Source organism: Oncorhynchus kisutch, unplaced genomic scaffold (genome assembly GCF_002021735.2).
Source record: "Oncorhynchus kisutch isolate 150728-3 unplaced genomic scaffold, Okis_V2 scaffold1054, whole genome shotgun sequence".
NCBI lineage: Eukaryota > Metazoa > Chordata > Actinopteri > Salmoniformes > Salmonidae > Oncorhynchus > Oncorhynchus kisutch.
In genome coordinates, this window is record NW_022262999.1 from 1 (window position 1) to 20,000 (window position 20,000).

At 42.3% G+C, this 20,000-nt stretch overlaps 1 protein-coding gene across 3 annotated transcripts; it reads right to left on the reverse strand.

Moving 5' to 3' along the window:
- Window positions 1-242: 242 nt before the first annotated feature.
- LOC116364355 (PHD finger protein 3-like) lies at window positions 243-15,302 on the reverse strand. Of its 3 annotated transcripts, none has more exons than XM_031817531.1 (16): window positions 15,092-15,302; window positions 14,339-14,423; window positions 13,601-13,863; window positions 13,308-13,439; window positions 11,325-12,702; window positions 10,956-11,103; window positions 10,628-10,771; window positions 9,953-10,007; window positions 9,601-9,724; window positions 8,453-8,609; window positions 8,089-8,205; window positions 6,570-6,698; window positions 4,182-4,338; window positions 3,665-3,956; window positions 1,609-1,756; window positions 243-398 (listed from the first exon to the last, which is right to left on the reverse strand). In XM_031817531.1, the coding sequence occupies exons 3-16, from the start codon at window positions 13,836-13,838 to the stop codon at window positions 258-260; spliced, it is 3,360 nt and encodes a 1,119-aa protein (XP_031673391.1). In that variant the 5' UTR covers window positions 13,839-13,863; window positions 14,339-14,423; window positions 15,092-15,302; the 3' UTR covers window positions 243-257. The 3 variants fall into 3 exon arrangements, with proteins under 3 accessions (XP_031673391.1, XP_031673389.1, XP_031673390.1); XM_031817529.1 differs by having other exon boundaries at window positions 13,308-13,442; window positions 15,092-15,301; XM_031817530.1 differs by lacking the exon at window positions 15,092-15,302 and having other exon boundaries at window positions 13,308-13,442; window positions 14,339-14,970.
- Window positions 15,303-20,000: the final 4,698 nt, after the last annotated feature.

Consider the following 20,000-nt stretch of genomic DNA (forward strand, 5'->3'; position numbering starts at 1 on the left):
TGTCAAGAAACACAAACATTTTCTGCATTGTACCCCAAAACATAGCTACTATTCAGCTCCAGTTCAGGCACAGATTGTCTTGGAAAGTGAATACACTTTTACTGCCCAGGCCACCCATATGTAAAATATGATATATACACATGACTACGCTTTGGATAAACGTGTCTGCTAAATGGCATAATATTGGTATATCCTACTGGCACATCTTGAGTCTTGGCCAGGTTACTGTAAAAGCTCTTTGTGACAACTTCTGATGTTTAAATCCATTTATCATATTTCAAGCAGGTCGGCCTACACTTTGAAGGTACCTTTGTTCCAGTGGCTCTGATTTTGTCCAGGTAGTCCCATACGATCTGTGGGGAGATCCTCCCACCCATCTGGAAACTCTCCGGCAGATCCTGATAACAGGGATTATCACCATCAGCATGTCATATCCCTTTGAGCAGGGTGAAGTTATTAATGACACTTTAGTTGGTGTATCAATACAAAGATAGGGACATCCTTCCTAACTCCGTTGCTGGAGAGGAAGGAAACCTCTCAGGGATTTCACGAGGCCAATGGTGACTTAAACAGTTACACGGAACCCAAACCGGCTGCGCGCGTGCGCCATCGTGCATATATTTATTTGAAAATGGCTGTCTAGCAATGATCAACAACTAGCTTGAAGGATTTTAAAAATAATAAATGTGGGGAAAAAAACTTGTACAATCCAGGTGTGAAAAGCTCTTATAGTACCCCAGTTTGTTAGAATTTTTCTTCAACTTTGGCAGAGTATTGTGTTGATCGTTGACCAAAAAAATCTAATGAAATCAATTTTAATCGCACCTTGTTGCAGCAAAATTTGGAAAACTTTGAAGGCCCTGTATTTCCAAAACGTTGGTTTACTTTAATGTAGCTGTGAGCTAGGTGTTGATAGCAACTGGCTGACTCATTTAGTGCTAATGTATCATCAGCAGGCTGTAGGGCTAATGTTAGCAGGCTGGTAGGGCTAATGTTAGCAGGCTGGTAGGGCTAATGTTAGCAGGCTGGTAGGGCTAATGTTAGCAGGCTGGTAGGGCTAATGTTAGCAGGCTGGTAGGGCTAATGTTAGCAGGCTGGTAGGGCTAATGTTAGCAGGCTGGTAGGGCTAATGTTAGCAGGCTGGTAGGGCTAATGTTAGCAGGAGAGTAGGGCTAATGTTAGCAGGAGAGTAGGGCTAATGTTAGCAGGAGAGTAGGGCTAATGTTAGCAGGCTGGTAGGGCTAATGTTAGCAGGAGAGTAGGGCTAACGTTAGCAGCCTACTTGGCTAGCAACCTTGGAAATGGATTTGTAACAATAAATTCATCAAGTATTTGCTCGTGGTTACGTTTATGCCATCTACCCTTCAACGTGATAGTTTGTTGAGTTGTTAATATAAATGGCATTTAGATAACGGCATTCCATAACTAGAACATCTAAATGCTGTGTTGGAACACGATCACTTTCATGAATAAGCATTAGAGGATTTATAAACACATTTACACTATTTAAAGCATTACATTTCATTAAAGCAAAAACAAATATATGATGCATTTATATGAATTAATAAACATTTATAGGCACTTATAAATATCTTTGTGCAGTTTTACCTCTGTCAGGTGGTCCAGGACACCTGATACAGGGAAGGCTTTAGTGAGGAGCTTGGCCACAGCAGGCATGTTGACAAGCCCTCTCCATAGAGGCTGCAGGTTGGACAGGAAGGAAGCCTCGCCATCTCTGCCACTCATAGACACTGACCTGGAGGCCAGGAATACAAACAACTTTAGAATAACCCTGCACTTAATTCTGCTTTATTGGTCATTTAATAATAATAATTAACAGTGCCAGTCAAAAGTTTGGACACACCTATTCATTCAAGGATTTCTTTATTTGTGCCATTTTCTACATTGTAGAATAATAGTGAACACATCAAAACTATGAAATAACACATATGGAATCATGTAGTAACCAAAAAAATAAACAAGTCTAAATATATTCAAAGCAGCCACCCTCTTCCTTGACGACAGCTTTGCACCCTCTTGGCATTCTCTCAACCAGCTTCATCAAGTAGTCAGTCACCTGGAATGCATTTCAATTAACAGGTGCCTTGTTAAAAGTGAATTGGTCTAATTTCTTTCCATCTTAATGCAATTGAGCCAATCAGTTGTGTTGTGACAAGGTAGGGGGGTATATACAGAAGATAGCCCTATTTGGTAAAAGACCAAGTCCATATTATGGCAAGAAAAGCTCAAATATGCAAAGAGAAACGACAGTCCATCATGACTTTAAGACATGAAGGTCAATCCATCCAGAACATTTCAAGAACTTTTCTTCAAGTGCAGTTACAAAAAACATCAAGCGCTATGATGAAACTGGCCCTCACGAGGACCGCCACAGGAACGGAAGACCCCGAGTTACCTCTGCTACAGAGGATATGCTCATTAGAGATTGCAGCCCAAATAAATGCTTCACAGAGTTCAAGTAACAGACACATCGACTGTGTGAATCAAGCCTTCATGGTCGAATTGCTGCAAAGAAACCACTACTAAATGGACACTAGTCCCTTTGGTCTGATGAGTCCAATTTTGAGATGTTTGGTTTCAACCACCATGTCTTTGTGAGACGCAGAGTCGGTGAACGGATTATCTCCGCATGTGTGGTTCCCACCGTGAAGCATGGAGGAGGTGGTGTTATGGTGTGGGGTGCTTTGCTGGTGACACAGTCAGTGACTTATTTAGAATTCAAGGCACACTTAACCAGCATGGCTACCACAGCATTCTGCAGCGACACGCCATCCCATCTGGTTTGTGCTTAGTGGGACTATCATTTGTTTTTCAACAGGACAATGACCCAACACACCTCCAGGCTGTGTAAGGGCTATTTGACCAAGAAGGAGAGTGATGGAGTGCTGCGTCAGATGATCTGGCCTCCACAATCACCCGACCTCAACCCAATTGAGATGGTTTGGGATTTATTTATTTAACTAGGCAAGTCAGTTAAGAACAAAGTCTTATTTACAATGACGGAACAGTGGGTTAACTGCCGACAGATTTTTAACCTTGTCAGCTCGGGGACTCGATCCAAAAACCTTTTGGTTACTGGGCCAACTCTACCTGTCGCACCACAGGATGAGTTGGACCGCAGAGTTAAGGAAAAGTAGCCAACAAGTGCTCAGCATATGTGGGAACTCCTTCAAGACTGTTGGAAAAGCATTCAAAGGTGAAGCTGGTTGAGAGAATGCCAAGAGTGTGCAGAGCTGTCGTCAAGGCAAAAGGTGGCTACTTTGAAGAATCTAAAATCTATTTTGCTTAAACACTTATGGTTATTACATAGTTTGATGTCGTCACTATTATTATACAATGTAGAAAATAAAAGTGCAATCCTGGAAGGAGGTTTGTCCAAACCTGACTGGTACAGTATATTTTCTAAATACATTTAGAATGGCCGTGTAACTAACTCAACACCACTTTACTTTGTATGACAATTACATTGATAGCCTTTGTGATTCTATCACAAGGACGAGAATGATGAAGTACAATATGGCCACTGTGCTTTGCCTTCTCTTTGGGTTGTAGGCCGTGTTCCTGGAAAATGACTAACATTTGCGGATGTAAACAGGGGTGACTGACTGACTGTTCTGGGTAATTGACTGATTGATCCACATACCTCCCCTTGTAGTTGGAGAAGGTTTTGGCGCTGAGGAGGCTCTCCTCTAGGACTAAGAGGTGAAGGTCGTGGTCCTTAGCAGATGAGGAGGGTGTCCCTCCCTCTGTAGAGGTAGTGGTGGCAGACGGTGTGTTCGTGGTCTGTCCCCCTGTAGTGCTGGAGGTAGTGGTAGTAGACTGTGTGTTCTTGGTCACTGCCTCTGTAGTGCTGGTAGCAGACCGTCTCCTCACTACACTAGTGGCCACTTTCACCACTTTGGTAGGAGCCTCCTCCACAGGTGGAGCCATACGTCCTTCACAAATTACAATTCAATTTAGTCCAATACAAAACCACTGGTAAGAATTGACTTAAAGCCACAATCCTGAGTAGGGCTCATTTGGCATGTTCACCTTCTATCCTCCTAATCCATCTCCCCCCTACTTCCATTCTATCTGATCAAGCATAAACACATATCTATAGTACTTCCACTATCCTTCAAAATCAAAGCAGAAACTGAAAGAACAGAATCAGGGCCTACCTGTGCAGATCTTACAGTTGAGGTCAAACAGGTGAGTCTTATGCAGACTGGTTGTATCTTGGAAAATATTGACGCTCTCGGTTGTTGTCGACAACGTCTTCTCTTGGGGAACTTCCACTGGCTCCTCGGTCACTTTGGAAGCAGCCACAGGCTCTGGCTGGAAGAGTTCAAACAACAACAGTGAGAGTTCATAAGAAATGTATGGACACAGGATAAATTGTATTTCCTTGATTCCTCATTGTCCGATGCATGTTTTTCTTTTAATTTCACCTTTATTTAACCAGGTAGGCTAGTTGAGAACACCTTTATTTAACCAGGTAGGCTAGTTGAGAACACCTTTATTTAACCAGGTAGGCTAGTTGAGAACACCTTTATTTAACCAGGTAGGCTAGTTGAGAACACCTTTATTTAACCAGGTAGGCTAGTTGAGAACAAGTTCTCATTTACAATTGCGACCTGGCCAAGATAAAGCAAAACAGTTCGACACATATAACAACACAGAGTTACACATGGAGTAAAACAAACATACAGTCAATAATACAGTAGAAACAAGTCTATATACGATGTGAGCAAATGAGGTGAGATAAGGGAGGTAAAGGCAAAAAAAGGCCATGGTGGCAAATACAATATAGCAAGTAAAACACTGGAATGGTAGATTTGCAGTGGAAGAATGTGCAAAGTAGAAATAAAAATAATGGGGTGCAAAGGAGCAAAATAAATACAGTAGGGAAAGAGGTAGTTGTTTGGGCTAAATTATAGGTGGGCTATGTACAGGTGTAGTAAAGCTAGTGAGGGAGATAAGCGTTTCCAGTTTCAGAGGTTTTTGTAGTTCGTTCCAGTCATTGGCAGTAGAGAACTGGAAGGAGAGGCGACCAAAGAAAGAATTGGTTTTGGGGGTGACTAGAGAGATATACCTGCTGGAGCGCGTGCTACAGGTGGGTGATGCTATGGTGACCAGCGAGCTGAGATAAGGGGGGACTTCACCTAGCAGGGTCTTGTAGATGACATGGAGCCAGTGGGTTTGGCGACGAGTATGAAGCGAGGGCCAGCCAACGAGAGCGTACAGGTCGCAATGGTGGGTAGTATATGGGGCTTTGGTGACAAAACGGATTGCACTGTGATAGACTGCATCCAATTTGTTGAGTAGGGTATTGGAGGCTATTTTGTAAATGACATCGCCAAAGTCGAGGATTGGTAGGAGGGTCAGTTTTACAAGGGTATGTTTGGCAGCATGAGTGAAGGATGCTATGTTGCGAAATAGGAAGCAAATGCTAGATTTAACTTTGGATTGGAGATGTTTGATATGGGTCTGGAAGGAGAGTTTACAGTCTAACCAGACACCTAAGTATTTGTAGTTGTCCACGTATTCTAAGTCAGAGCCGTCCAGAGTAGTGATGTTGGACAGGCGGGTAGGTGCAGGCAGCGATCGGTTGAAGAGCATGCATTTAGTTTTACTTGTATTTAAGAGCAATTGGAGGCCATGGAAGGAGAGTTTAGTTGTATGGCATTGAGGCTTGCCTGGAGGGTTGTTAACAGTGTCCAAAGAAGGGCCAGAAGTATACAGAATGGTGTCATCTGCGTAGAGGGTGGATCAGAGACTCACCAGCGGCAAAAGCGACATCATTGATGTATACAGAGAAGAGAGTCGGTCCAAGAATTGAACCCTGTGGCACCCCAATAGAGACTGCCTGAGGTCCGGACAGCAGACCCTCCGATTTGACACACTGAACTATCAGAGAAGTAGTTGGTGAACCAGGCGAGGCAATCATTTGAGAAACCAAGGCTATCGAGTCTGCCGATGAGGATGTGGTGATTGACAGAGTCGAAAGCCTTGGCCAGATCAATGAATACGGCTGCACAGTAATGTTTCTTATCGATGGCGGTTAAGATATCGTTTAGGACCTTGAGCATGGCTGAGGTGCACCCATGACCAGCTCTGAAACCAGATTGCATAGCAGAGAGGATATGGTGAGATTCGAAATGGTCGGTATGTTGAGGAGGCAAGGATAGACCAGGGTGTGTTAATTTGAGTAAATACAATTGAGATTCACCCAGAAATGATTAAACAAAAGGTATGAACTATTTCTTAGGAAGAGGACATGCTCAACTCTATATCATGTAGAACCAATAATCCAGGAGGTCCATAAAGGTGTTAACAGAACATCTGCAGTGTGTGGGCCTGTCTGGTCATGTCCCTTATTAACCCAGCTTCTACGTTTATAAGGACTATGACTAGAGCTGTGGCGGTAACACGGTTAGAGTAACAGCATTACCTATGACCACCAACTATTCCAGAACCCAAAATAAATCACAGAATTCTTTTTTAAAAAGGACCAGAACTCACTTGAACAAGAAGCGTGGTGTTTCTTTACATGAGCTGTGTCTTACCTCGGGCTCTATGGCTTCTGGTGCCTTCCCAGACTCCTGGCTCTCAATCTCTATCTCTCCTTTGTGTGTGATCTTGGTGATGGGTCGCCTCTCCGCCTCTCTCTGCTCCTTCTCAATCATCTCTATCGCCTGGGGGGGGGGGGGGGGGGGGGGGGACAAGAACATATTGGTGAATGAATCCCACACAGAAAGAGCAATGATCACAGTCCATTTTGGTAAAAGGTCATTGATAGTTCAGGTCACACAACCCGTTTTAACTTGTCAACATTAAATCAATATGATTTGGTATGATGACTAAGTTTAACTTACAGGGAGGTGTGATGAACCAATGAGGTAAGCTACTTTCATTCTACAATGCCTTTTCTATACAGTGTTTTTAGGGCAGCTTTACCTGACATAGATGAAGCCTTGTCATGGAATAAAAACATACTCAATAGGGGCTCTCCACTGAAAGTCCTATTTAGTCCAGAATTAAGATGAATCTGTCTGGGAAACCGGTCCTTAGAGAACTAGTCAAATACTTCGGAGGAGGACGGCAGGCGGTGCGTTTTAGTGTCGGAGGAGGACGGCAGGCGGTGCGTTTTAGTGTCGGAGGAGGACGGGCAGGCGGTGCGTTTCAGTGTTGGAGGAGGACAGGCGGTGTGTTTTAGTGTCGGAGGAGGACGGGCAGGCAGTGCGTTTCAGTGTTGGAGGAGGGCAGGCGGTGTGTTTCAGTGTTGGAGGAGGGCAGGCAGTGCGTTTCAGTGTTGGAGGAGGACAGGCGGTGTGTTTTAGTGTCGGAGGAGGACGGGCAGGCGGTGCGTTTCAGTGTTGGAGGAGGACAGGCGGTGTGTTTTAGTGTCGGAGGAGGACGGGCAGGCAGTGCGTTTCAGTGTTGGAGGAGGGCAGGCGGTGCGTTTCAGTGTTGGAGTAGGGCAGGCGGTGTGTTTCAGTGTTGGAGGAGGGCAGGCAGTGCGTTTCAGTGTTGGAGGAGGACAGGCGGTGTGTTTTAGTGTCGGAGGAGGACGGGCAGGCAGTGCGTTTCAGTGTTGGAGGGCAGGCGGTGCGTTTTAGTGTCGGAGGAAGACGGGCAGGCGGTGCGTTTCAGTGTTGGAGGAGGACAGGCGGTGCGTTTCAGTGTCGGAGGAAGACGGGCAGGCGGTGCGTTTCAGTGTTGGAGGAGGACAGGCGGTGCGTTTCAGTGTTGGAGGAGGACAGGCGGTGTGTTTTAGTGTCGGAGGAGGACAGGCAGGCGGTGTGTTTTAGTGTTGGAGGAGGACAGGCAGGCGGTGTGTTTTAGTGTTGGAGGAGGACAGGCAGGCGGTGTGTTTTAGTGTTGGAGGAGGACAGGCAGGCGGTGTGTTTTAGTGTCGGAGGAGGACAGGCAGGCGGTGTGTTTTAGTGTTGGAGGAGGACAGGCAGGCGGTGTGTTTTAGTGTTGGAGGAGGACAGGCGGTGTGTTTTAGTGTTGGAGGAGGACAGGCAGGCGGTGTGTTTTAGTGTTGGAGGAGGACAGGCGGTGTGTTTTAGTGTTGCTTACGTGTCTATTCTCTCTCTGTCTCCATGCAGCCAGTTCTTTTGAGGCCAGTTCCTCAGGACTCATCCTTATCAAAGTGCCAGGAGAAATCTCCCCTTTCAGAACCCTCTTGAATAACACCTGAAATACACAAGTTATAAAGTCACATAGCGAGATGAACTGATATCAAAATGTATTTTAGATCATGTTTGCGTTTGTATATCCATTTCATGTAGTTAACGTTCTAAACGCATATCACTTCGAGACCAAGTACCTACTACAAGCTGGGACAAAATCCAATATAATGTCCGTAAAATGTCAGCATCAAAGAGTCAGTATTGTCTAAAAGAGAATTCATTGCCTCAAATTTGTTAACATAACGACTTACATTGTTTTTGGTGTCTTTGAGGTTGAACATCAAGCTCCGGTACTTGCTCTTGTATTTGCAGTCGGTGTCTCTGTAGAAGGCAAACAGCTCTCTCTCAGTCTTCTTGGCCACCTCAGCAGCCTTCTCTGGTGACACCTGGAAATCAGACTCCTTCAGCCTGAGACAATGTAGGGCACAATAGAGGATTACACAGGAGGAAAATAGAGGGTCACCACCCTTCTCTACAGGCAGATGCACTACATGGCTAAAAGTATGTACGGATTCTGCCATTTCAACCAAACCTGTTGCTGACAGCCATGCAATCTCCACAGGAAAATACTGGCAGCAGAATGGCCTTACTGAAGAGCTCAGTGACCTTCAACATGGGACCGTCATAGGATGCCACCTTTTCAACAAGTCAGTCAAAGTTCTGCCCAGCTAGAGCTGCCCCGGTCAACTGTATGTGCGGTTATTGTGAAGTGGAAACGTCTAGGAGCGACAACGGCTCAGCTGCAAAGTCATAGACCACACAAGCTCACAGAATTGGACCGCCGAGGGCTGAAGCACGTAGCGTGTAAAAATCGTGTCCTCGGTTGCAACAATCACTACCAAGTTACAAACTGCCTCTGGAAGCAACGTCAGCACAAGAACTGTTCGTCGGGAGCTTCATGAAATGAGTTTCCATGGCCGAGCACTACAGCATACAATGACATTCTAGACGATTCTGTGCTACCAAATTTGTGGCAACAGTTTGGGGAAGGCCCTTTCCTGTTTCAGCATGACAATGCCCCCCATGCACAAAGTGAGGTCCATACACAAATGGTCTGTCGAGATCAGTGTGGTAGAAAATGACTAGCCTGCACAGAGCCCTGACCTCAAATCCATCGAACACCTTTGGGATGAATTGGAACGCCGACAGCGAGCCAGGCCTAATCGGCCAACATCAGTCCCCACAGCAATGTTACAACATCTAGTGGAAAGCCTTCCCAGAAGAGTGGAGGCTGTTACAGCAGCAAAGGGGGGGCCCCAACTCCATATTAATGACCATGAGATGTTCGACAAGCAGGTGTCCACATACATTTGGCCATGCAGTGCATCATCAGACTGTTATAATGGTTATTATACTAAACAGATTGTTGTTAAGTTACTGTTATAACATGTTTAATGACCTCTTCAGGAGGATGTCCTTCAGGGCGTCACGGACACTCCGTCTGATCTGGTCAACAGACACCGGTTTCTTAGAGGAGGGAGACGACACCTTGGGCCTCTTGGTCTCCTGTTTGACTGACACTCCTAACAGGACACAGCCACAGAGAGTAGGAGACGTCGCAGAGTAGGGCATGTTCATTAGGGCACCGTGTAGTACAACATTTTAAAATGTTTTTTTCCCTCCCCCAATTGAAAACAAGCGTTTCTTATTGGACAAATTCATATATTCCCTCCCCTTTTACAGTTTCATGCCTACTGAGCACGACTCCTGTGAGGGACATGGACAGCAGAATGTAGAAGCACACAACACACCTGATTTCTGCGTAGAATCTTTTACTTCAGTCGACTGTCTTCTTTCCACAGAGTCCTGTTACAGAGTGAGACACAACATATCGCCTCTGTGAGATTCTAAATGATCTTACAAATTCAATTGTATACAAAATGTTTGTTTTTCTCGTTGGGCCTGGCCATAAACCTCCATCCATCGTGGTGCTGAAAACATAACCACCATTTTAAAATGTCCTTAAGTCAGACGTTGAATAGAATCACCATGGTAACCTAACACCCTTCCATCCATGTGCACACATGCAGAGAATAAAGAGGAAGTGAAAAGAGGTCAACCAACTCTTGAGTAGTACCAACACTGGCTTTCATACATATCAGCTGAATAAACGGAGGAGGACAAAATCTGCACCACTACATTTAGTCAATGGTAGGGCTTGTTGAAGATTATGCGCCTAAAACATTTGGCTGTTGAATTTAAGATTTTGACAACAGATAATATGCATATAAAAGGTTTATCATCCAAACTCTTCTCATAGGCTTTAATATCATAAATATGCACTGACCCGACGGTAATCCGATGTTACAGCTCCATTTAAGATTATTATAATATTCTTATCCGGTATTCAGGCCTACATTAAATTTACAAAAAAATGAATGACAATTAAAGCATGCATTGCAGGCTACTAGCAGAGTGAACCTTACCTTTCTGAAGGGCCTGACTCCCCCGGAGGTGACAGGATGTGGGGACGGCTGTTTCTGCTTGGCGGCCATCTTGTTGTCCTGGTTCTCAGAGGGCTTCTGCTGTCCCTCTGCCCTGGCCTCCCCCTGCACAGCACCGCCTGGCTCCTAATGAGGAGAAGAAGATAAATAACATGAAATATTATTATATTTAACCACAAGTTAAAATAAACTTTGAGATAGTGCAACTTAAAAATCAATCCATTGACCTTGCAGCACTTCAGAGAAACACACTCCCTTCTCCATTAAGATCTAAACCTATTCCTAGTGCAGTAGAAATCGATGAACAGACCTTGGTGGTGGTGTACTGGTCCTTGGTACAGCACTGCAGACAGACATACTCCTGGTCCCCCCCTCCCATCTGCTTCACCTTGGCCAGGTCCAGACCAACACAGTCCCCATGGAACCAGTCATCACAGTGCCCACAGCCCACCATGAACCTGAACAGAACAAAAACACAGACGGACAAACAGACACGGATGCACAAAACAAACCTGTTTAGAAGAACACAAGCTCACTTCCCAGGGAATATTCTACTTGTTCATTGTGGTAATTTAGCCTAAGATGTAACAACTTAGTAATAACAGGTTTACAATTTTGCTTAAGTACTACATTGTATATTCAACTCTAATCACTTTGGTGCAAAGAACACAATTCTTACTTGTTACTATGTGGCTTATTGCACAATCCACAGTTCTTGTTTGGATCCCACACAACGGTCTCACTATTTGCAGGTTCCTTTTCTGGTCCCTTCCCAGATTCTTTAGCCTGTTCTTCTTCACTGGGTTCCTTCTTCACGACGGCAGGAGCGTTGTCGGGGATGAAGAGCTGTGGTTCCTCCACGGAGATGCTTCTGCTGACGTTCCTGCTTCTCTGTTTCTGAAGACACTTGTCTGGCTTCTTCACTTTAGGCTCGTCTTGCTCCTCCTCCTTCTCCTCCTCCGATGTCTCCTTCTGAGGATTGGCACGTTTACATGGTGTCCAGCCAAACTGGGGTTGTGGTTGGGTGTCGGCCACGTGAGAGTTAGACGGTTTGGTTGTAATCGTCGTCCCGGGCGACATACCAGGAGGACGCTTTCCAGACGGCAGTGTTTTTTTGACCGGACCACCACGGCCCACGTCAGGTAATCTCTGCTTTAGTTTCACAGGACGTCCGTCTTGCGTCCTCTGAATCTTAGGGCCGGGTTGAGCTGGGTTGAATTCACCTCGCCTTTTCAAGGACACGATGACTTGTTTGGCTTTCATTTCGTCCATCTTGTGCATGTTGCCTCTCTGGTGGAGCTTCTTCCCCAGGGCGTGTTGTTGGGTTCCTGTGGGCCCCTTACCAGCTAACAGGTGCTTGTTCTTATCGGAGGACAGTGCTGACAGCTTCAGCTTAGACTGCTGCTTTTTGGCTGGATTATTAGTGGTAGGAACTTTGCTGTTTGGCAGGTGCTGCTGCGCTGCTTTCTTGATGCCGGTATCTTTCCTCACCTCCGCTGGATCATGCTTCTGAGAATCACTTTGGTCGTCGAGTTTGGTCTCGACCAAGCAAGGACTACCTGGAAGCGCCCCGTTGGAGGCCTGAACGTCATTGGGGTTGACGTAAGGTCCGAGCCCTAGGGGCAAGTCGTCAGCACAGTACTTCACGAAGAGCTGAGCAGCACCCACGCCACCTCCACTCCCTGCAGTGGGATTCTGTATGTGTAACGGTTCCTCTTGTACCATAGTGTATTCCATCCCTTCACCGTACAGCGAGCCATCCTCATAACATTCCTCAGTGTTTTCAGCTGATGTGAAAGCGGTAAAGGAGGGTCCCGGGAGAAGCTCGATTTTGAAACCCCCGAAAGTGACGGTCAACCTCTGTAACACAACGACGGGGTTCATCGACGAGCCCAAGTCAAGGTCGTTGATATTCACCCTGCCGCCACCCAGGTGAAGCTCTCTCCTTAATTCATCAGCAGTAGTGATCTTCTCACTCAGAGTGGACTTCTTTCTAGGTCTCCCAGGTTTTCCCGGGGGCTTTTTGTTGTTTGAAGACCCTCTGCCTGCACTTCGCTCTGGAATTTAAAGTCACACTCTGACATTTCTCATTTGACAAAATAAAACGAAGCAATAAGGCAACCAAAGTCAATTCTAAACTAGGCACAACATCAACTTTTCATACTCGGAAAATGAAAGCGTGGGGGGGGGGGGGGGGACCTTGAATTTGCATGGCTTTGTATTTAGTGTCCTATCTTGTCAATGATAATAGCTGTATTTAGTGTTAATCACAGTAATGCTACCGGTGTAGTCCTATTGACATAAAGTCCTCTCCCCACCGGAGGCCAAGGTTCAATCCCCGCTCCAACCCTTCAAACTGCTTCTCCCACCTGCCCGTCTCCCCGCTCCAACCCTTCAAACTGCTTCTCCCACCTGCCCGTCTCCCCGCTCCAACCCTTCAAACTGTTTCTCCCACCTGCCCGTCTCCCCGCTCCAACCCTTCAAACTGCTTCTCCCACCTGCCTGTCTCCCTGCTCCAACCCTTCAAATGGTTTCTCCCACCTGCCTGTCTCCCCGCTCCAACCCTTCAAACTGTTTCAACCACTTGCCTGTCACTACATAACAGCACAAAAATAATATATACATAAAATACACTCCATTGTAAAACGGAATTGTTGCTAACCTGGGGTAACTCCTAATGCGTATTTCCTGGGTCTGCCAACAGACCGTTTGACTGGCGGAGTCTCTGTACCAGCCAACCCACCACCAGCGGTACTGAGGATGCCCTCTGTTGCACCAACATCAACATCTGCAACTACTGGGGGAGAGAAGATTAGAGATTAAATAATCATTTAGAATTATTTTAGAAGCATTAACAAACATCAGTAGTTACAAACAGTGGTTTCTATAAACACCCGTCGACATAGCTTGTACTGTCAATTGAAGTCGTACAAAAGTAATTCTCACTACAAATACCTGTTGCTTCGGCGATCTGGAAGTTGGCGTCTTCATTATCTAAGATATTGAAGTGTGAACTTGCAGATCCAAACATGGGATCTTTATCACTAAGCATGTTCCTCAGTGAGTCTCCCAGCTGGTCGACACCTGTTCCGAAGTCATTACTCGCTTCACATTCCAAGTTCTGCCCTATCAGCATGGAGTCATCCAACTGGTCACTGGGAATCAAATGGTTGAAAGTGTCCACTACATCCATGAATGCTGTTCCCTTCCTGTCAGCTCTGCAGGGATAAGAGGATCGGGTATTAATAACATAGGCTACAGTACAGACAACAGAGATGGCTCAGATTCAGAACAATCTATTTCAATCTTCAGACACTCCATATCAAATAGGTCCCCTATACAGAAGGAGTCAACAGCCATGTAGACAAGATAGCTAGTACATTAACTGTCATGACATTTCGAAAAATAGTTCCCGTGCAGCAAATGCAACATTGACAAGCTAAAGTTATTAACTACCATGATTCAATAACAATCAATGGTGGATGACACTGGACATGTGTTGGACATTTGGGGCAGACAAGAATGGCTGAAATAGTAGATAGCTGCTGAATGAGCAATAGCTAATGAGGATCCTAATAAACGAAAAATATTGCAGAAGAACATCAGTTAACTAGCAAGGCTACCTTGCTATATTATATGACGTTGCTAGCTAGGTAACGTTAGCTAGCAAATTAATGATAAATTAATACTTACTGTCAGGACTGACAGCTCCAGATAACTTCATTACAGGACTGCAAACACAATCTGTTTAGCTCCGTTTATGATATCTAGAAAGAGTCTAAAACCAAAAACTTTCATCAGAGTGGCAGGAATCAGATGCAGACTGGTGCACTAGCTCGGGGTCGTTGGCAGCTAGCTACTTTCAGTTAGCATAACAATCCAGCTAGCTAGCGTACCTTAACGTAATTTACTGAGGGCGAGGATATACATGTATGCAATTGCGCCAAAACTACTTCATCTTTATGATTAGCTAATTGATGCTACCAATGGATGCATGTGTGCCATATGAATGGCAGCCTTCGTTGTAAAGTTAGCTAGGCTAGTCCTGTAACTGCAGCTAACCAGTTACTGTAGCTAATTTAGCTAGCTGGCAAACAAACTAGTGCAGGCCTGACAGCGACATGATAAGCTTTCCTTAAAAGCACCATTCCCATAACAAAATATTTAACTACTTGGTCGTACAACCACAGAATGCACGTAGTTAGTTAAGCATGCACAACTAATCATAGCTTATACAAATAGTCTCGTTTAAAAACAAAATAGGGAAGCTAGCAATTGTACATATTAGTTAGTTATCCAGCAGCGAGGAACATGATAGGCCGCGAGTTTGTTTGTAGCCTGCAGCTACCTAGCACCACTGATCACGCCCCCTAATTCGTCTCATTGGACGCCTCCACTGAGGACGTTTCAATATTCACAGCGACATTCGTGTATAATGGCACTTACATTCCTCTACTGTGTCAACGCCACTGCATTCCGGAGCGATTCTAGTAGCTTTACACAGTGTTTTAGCTAAATCCCCGCCACTTCCTCGCTGCGCACCGCCGCCATTCGCCCCTGCCTCCTGCAAGCTACTCCAAAGATTTTAATAACTAACCCAAGATAGACCACCGCGTTTCGTTTCCAATGGGAACTCATGAGTCAAAGTGAACAGAACAGGCAAGGAGGAGGGCAGAACCAAGAACGAGCTAGGAAGATCCCATTTGCTCGTTCCTGCACGTATTTACATATTTCCGTTGGGGAACGCCTACTTTGTGAAGTGCGCGTGTACAAAAACTAAATTCGCCCGAGCACTCCTTCTAAACAACACGATTAAAAAAAAACTTTGACAGAGGGTAAAGTTTACACATTCTAGTTTTGAGAACAGAAACATTTATTTAAATGTTTAATCGAAGAGAACATTTCTAGAATATCCGTCAAAATCTATCTTCTCCACTGCCGGCCACTTGGCTTCCTTTCTCCACCATAGTTGGTAGTGATTGGAAATGCCAAGCGGATGCTTCACATTTACACATCTGGCGAAATATCTGTCTCATTGTTATTTTTGTGGCTACTCGGGCAAGAGACGTTGGTGTCACATGCCTCGTGTTTACAATGGCCCACGCAACAGGCGTCAACATTGCGTGGAGTACAGCGTATAGTGTTGATCATTATTCAAGCAACAAAGGCCTTTTTACATCAGCAGGAATGACTTTTACAGTAGCCTAATCCCAGTACTCCAAATAGCAAGCAGAAGCACAGTAGCCAGGAACAATTCAGTTAGTACATTGAAACTCAGAGACGAACCAGTGTCACAGGGGAGGTGGTCAACGCATATAGCAGACAATGAAAGCCCTTGCAATATTCGAAGATTACATTTCTCTAAAACAAGCAATAGGCTACATGTGCACCACCAAGTCAAATCAAATTGTATTTGTCACAGTCGCTGAATACAACTGGTGTAGGTAGACCTTACAGTGAAATGCGTAAGTACAAGCCCGTAACCAACAATGCAGTTTGAAGAAAAATAAGTTTGAAGTATTTACTAAATATAAAAAAATAAGAAAATATCTATATCTGTCCTATATCTCTATCTGTTTTATATCTGTTCTATATCTCTATCTGTTCTATATCTCTATCTGTTCTATATCTCTATCTGTTCTATATCTCTATCTGTTCTATATCTCTATCTGTTTTATATCTGTTCTATATCTCTATCTGTTCTATATCTCTATCTGTTCTATATCTCTATCTGTTCTATATCTCTATCTGTCCTATATCTCTATCTGTTCTATATCTCTATCTGTTCTGTTCTATATCTCTATCTGTTCTATATCTCTATCTGTTCTGTTCTATATCTCTCTGTTCTATATCTCTATCTGTCCTATATCTCTATCTGTTCTATATCTCTATCTGTTATATATCTCTATCTGTTCTATATCTCTATCTGTTCTATATCTCTATCTGTTCTATATCTCTATCTGTTCTGTTCTATATCTCTCTCTGTTCTATATCTCTATCTGTTCTGTTCTATATCTCTCTGTTCTATATCTCTATCTGTCCTATATCTCTATCTGTTCTATATCTCTATCTGTTCTATATCTCTATCTGTTCTATATATCTATCTGTTCTATATCTCTATCTGTCCTATATCTCTATCTGTTCTATATCTCTATCTGTTCTATATCTCTATCTGTTCTATATCTCTATCTGTCCTATATCTCTATCTGTTCTATATCTCTATCTGTTTTATATCTGTTCTATATCTATCTGTTCTATATCTCTATCTGTTCTATATCTCTCTCTGTTCTATATCTCTCTGTTCTATATCTCTATCTGTTCTATATCTCTATCTGTTCTATATCTCTATCTGTTTTATATCTGTTCTATATCTATCTGTTCTATATCTCTATCTGTTCTATATCTCTCTCTGTTCTATATCTCTATCTGTTCTATATCTCTATCTGTTCTATATCTCTGTTTTATATCTGTTCTATATCTATCTGTTCTATATCTCTATCTGTTCTATATCTCTATCTGTTCTATATCTCTCTGTTCTATATCTCTATCTGTTCTATATCTCTATCTGTTCTATATCTCTATCTGTCCTATATCTCTATCTGTTCTATATCTCTCTGTTCTATATCTCTATCTGTTCTATATCTCTATCTGTTCTATATCTCTATCTGTTCTGTTCTATATCTCTATCTGTTCTATATCTCTATCTGTTCTATATCTCTATCTGTTCTGTTCTATATCTCTCTGTTCTATATCTCTATCTGTTCTATATCTCTATCTGTTCTATATCTCTCTCTGTTCTATATCTCTATCTGTTCTATATCTCTATCTGTTCTATATCTCTATCTGTTCTATATCTCTATCTGTTCTATATCTCTATCTGTCCTATATCTCTATCTGTTCTATATCTCTATCTGTTCTATATCTCTCTCTGTTCTATATCTCTATCTGTTCTATATCTCTATCTGTTCTATATCTCTATCTGTTCTATATCTCTATCTGTTCTATATCTCTATCTGTCCTATATCTCTATCTGTTCTATATCTCTATCTGTTCTGTTCTATATCTCTATCTGTTCTATATCTCTATCTGTTCTGTTCTATATCTCTCTGTTCTATATCTCTATCTGTCCTATATCTCTATCTGTTCTATATCTCTATCTGTTCTATATCTCTATCTGTTCTGTTCTATATCTCTCTCTGTTCTATATCTCTATCTGTTCTGTTCTATATCTCTCTGTTCTATATCTCTATCTGTCCTATATCTCTATCTGTTCTATATCTCTATCTGTTCTATATCTCTATCTGTTCTATATATCTATCTGTTCTATATCTCTATCTGTCCTATATCTCTATCTGTTCTATATCTCTATCTGTTCTATATCTCTATCTGTTCTATATCTCTATCTGTCCTATATCTCTATCTGTTCTATATCTCTATCTGTTTTATATCTGTTCTATATCTATCTGTTCTATATCTCTATCTGTTCTATATCTCTCTCTGTTCTATATCTCTCTGTTCTATATCTCTATCTGTTCTATATCTCTATCTGTTCTATATCTCTATCTGTTTTATATCTGTTCTATATCTATCTGTTCTATATCTCTATCTGTTCTATATCTCTCTCTGTTCTATATCTCTATCTGTTCTATATCTCTATCTGTTCTATATCTCTGTTTTATATCTGTTCTATATCTATCTGTTCTATATCTCTATCTGTTCTATATCTCTATCTGTTCTATATCTCTCTGTTCTATATCTCTATCTGTTCTATATCTCTATCTGTTCTATATCTCTATCTGTCCTATATCTCTATCTGTTCTATATCTCTCTGTTCTATATCTCTATCTGTTCTATATCTCTATCTGTTCTATATCTCTATCTGTTCTGTTCTATATCTCTATCTGTTCTATATCTCTATCTGTTCTATATCTCTATCTGTTCTGTTCTATATCTCTCTGTTCTATATCTCTATCTGTTCTATATCTCTATCTGTTCTATATCTCTCTCTGTTCTATATCTCTATCTGTTCTATATCTCTATCTGTTCTATATCTCTATCTGTTCTATATCTCTATCTGTTCTATATCTCTATCTGTCCTATATCTCTATCTGTTCTATATCTCTATCTGTTCTATATCTCTCTCTGTTCTATATCTCTATCTGTTCTATATCTCTATCTGTTCTATATCTCTATCTGTTCTATATCTCTATCTGTCCTATATCTCTATCTGTTCTATATCTCTATCTGTTCTATATCTCTATCTGTCCTATATCTCTATCTGTCCTATATCTCTATCTGTTTTATATCTCTATCTGTTCTATATCTCTATCTGTTCTATATCTATATCTGTTCTATATCTCTATCTGTTCTATATCTCTCTGTTCTATATCTCTATCTGTTCTATATCTCTATCTGTTCTATATCTCTATCTGTTCTATATCTCTCTGTTCTATATCTCTATCTGTTCTATATCTCTCTGTTCTATATCTCTATCTGTTCTATATCTCTCTGTTCTATATCTCTATCTGTTCTATATCTCTCTGTTCTATATCTCTATCTGTTCTATATCTCTATCGGTTCTATATCTCTATCTGTTCTATATCTCTATCTGTTCTATATCTCTATCTGTTCTATATCTATAATCTGTTCTATATCTCTATCTGTTCTATATCTCTATCTGTTCTATATCTATCTGTTCTATATCTCTATCTGTTCTATATCTCTATCTGTTCTATATCTCTGTTTTATATCTGTTCTATATCTCTATCTGTTCTATATCTCTATCTGTTCTATATCTCTATCTGTTCTATATCTATTCTATAGCTATATCTGTTCTATATCTCTATCTGTTTATATCTGTTCTATATCTCTATCTGTTCTATATCTCTATCTGTTCTATATCTATTCTATAGCTATATATGTTCTATATCTCTATCTGTTCTATATCTCTATCTGTTCTATATCTCTATCTGTTCTATATCTCTCTGTTCTATATCTCTATCTGTTCTATATCTCTCTGTTCTATATCTCTATCTGTTCTATATCTCTCTGTTCTATATCTCTATCTGTTCTATATCTCTATCTGTTATATATCTCTATCTGTTCTATATCTATAATCTGTTCTATATCTCTATCTGTTCTATATCTCTATCTGTTCTATATCTATCTGTTCTATATCTCTATCTGTTCTATATCTCTATCTGTTCTATATCACTATGTGTTTTATTTTTTAAAGTCCACAGACCCACTCCAAAAGGCTTTCGGACCATCATCGACTCAGTGGGTTTTGTCCAACATGTCTCCTGACCTACTCACAGTCATACTCTGGACCTAGTTTTGTCCCGTGAAATAAATG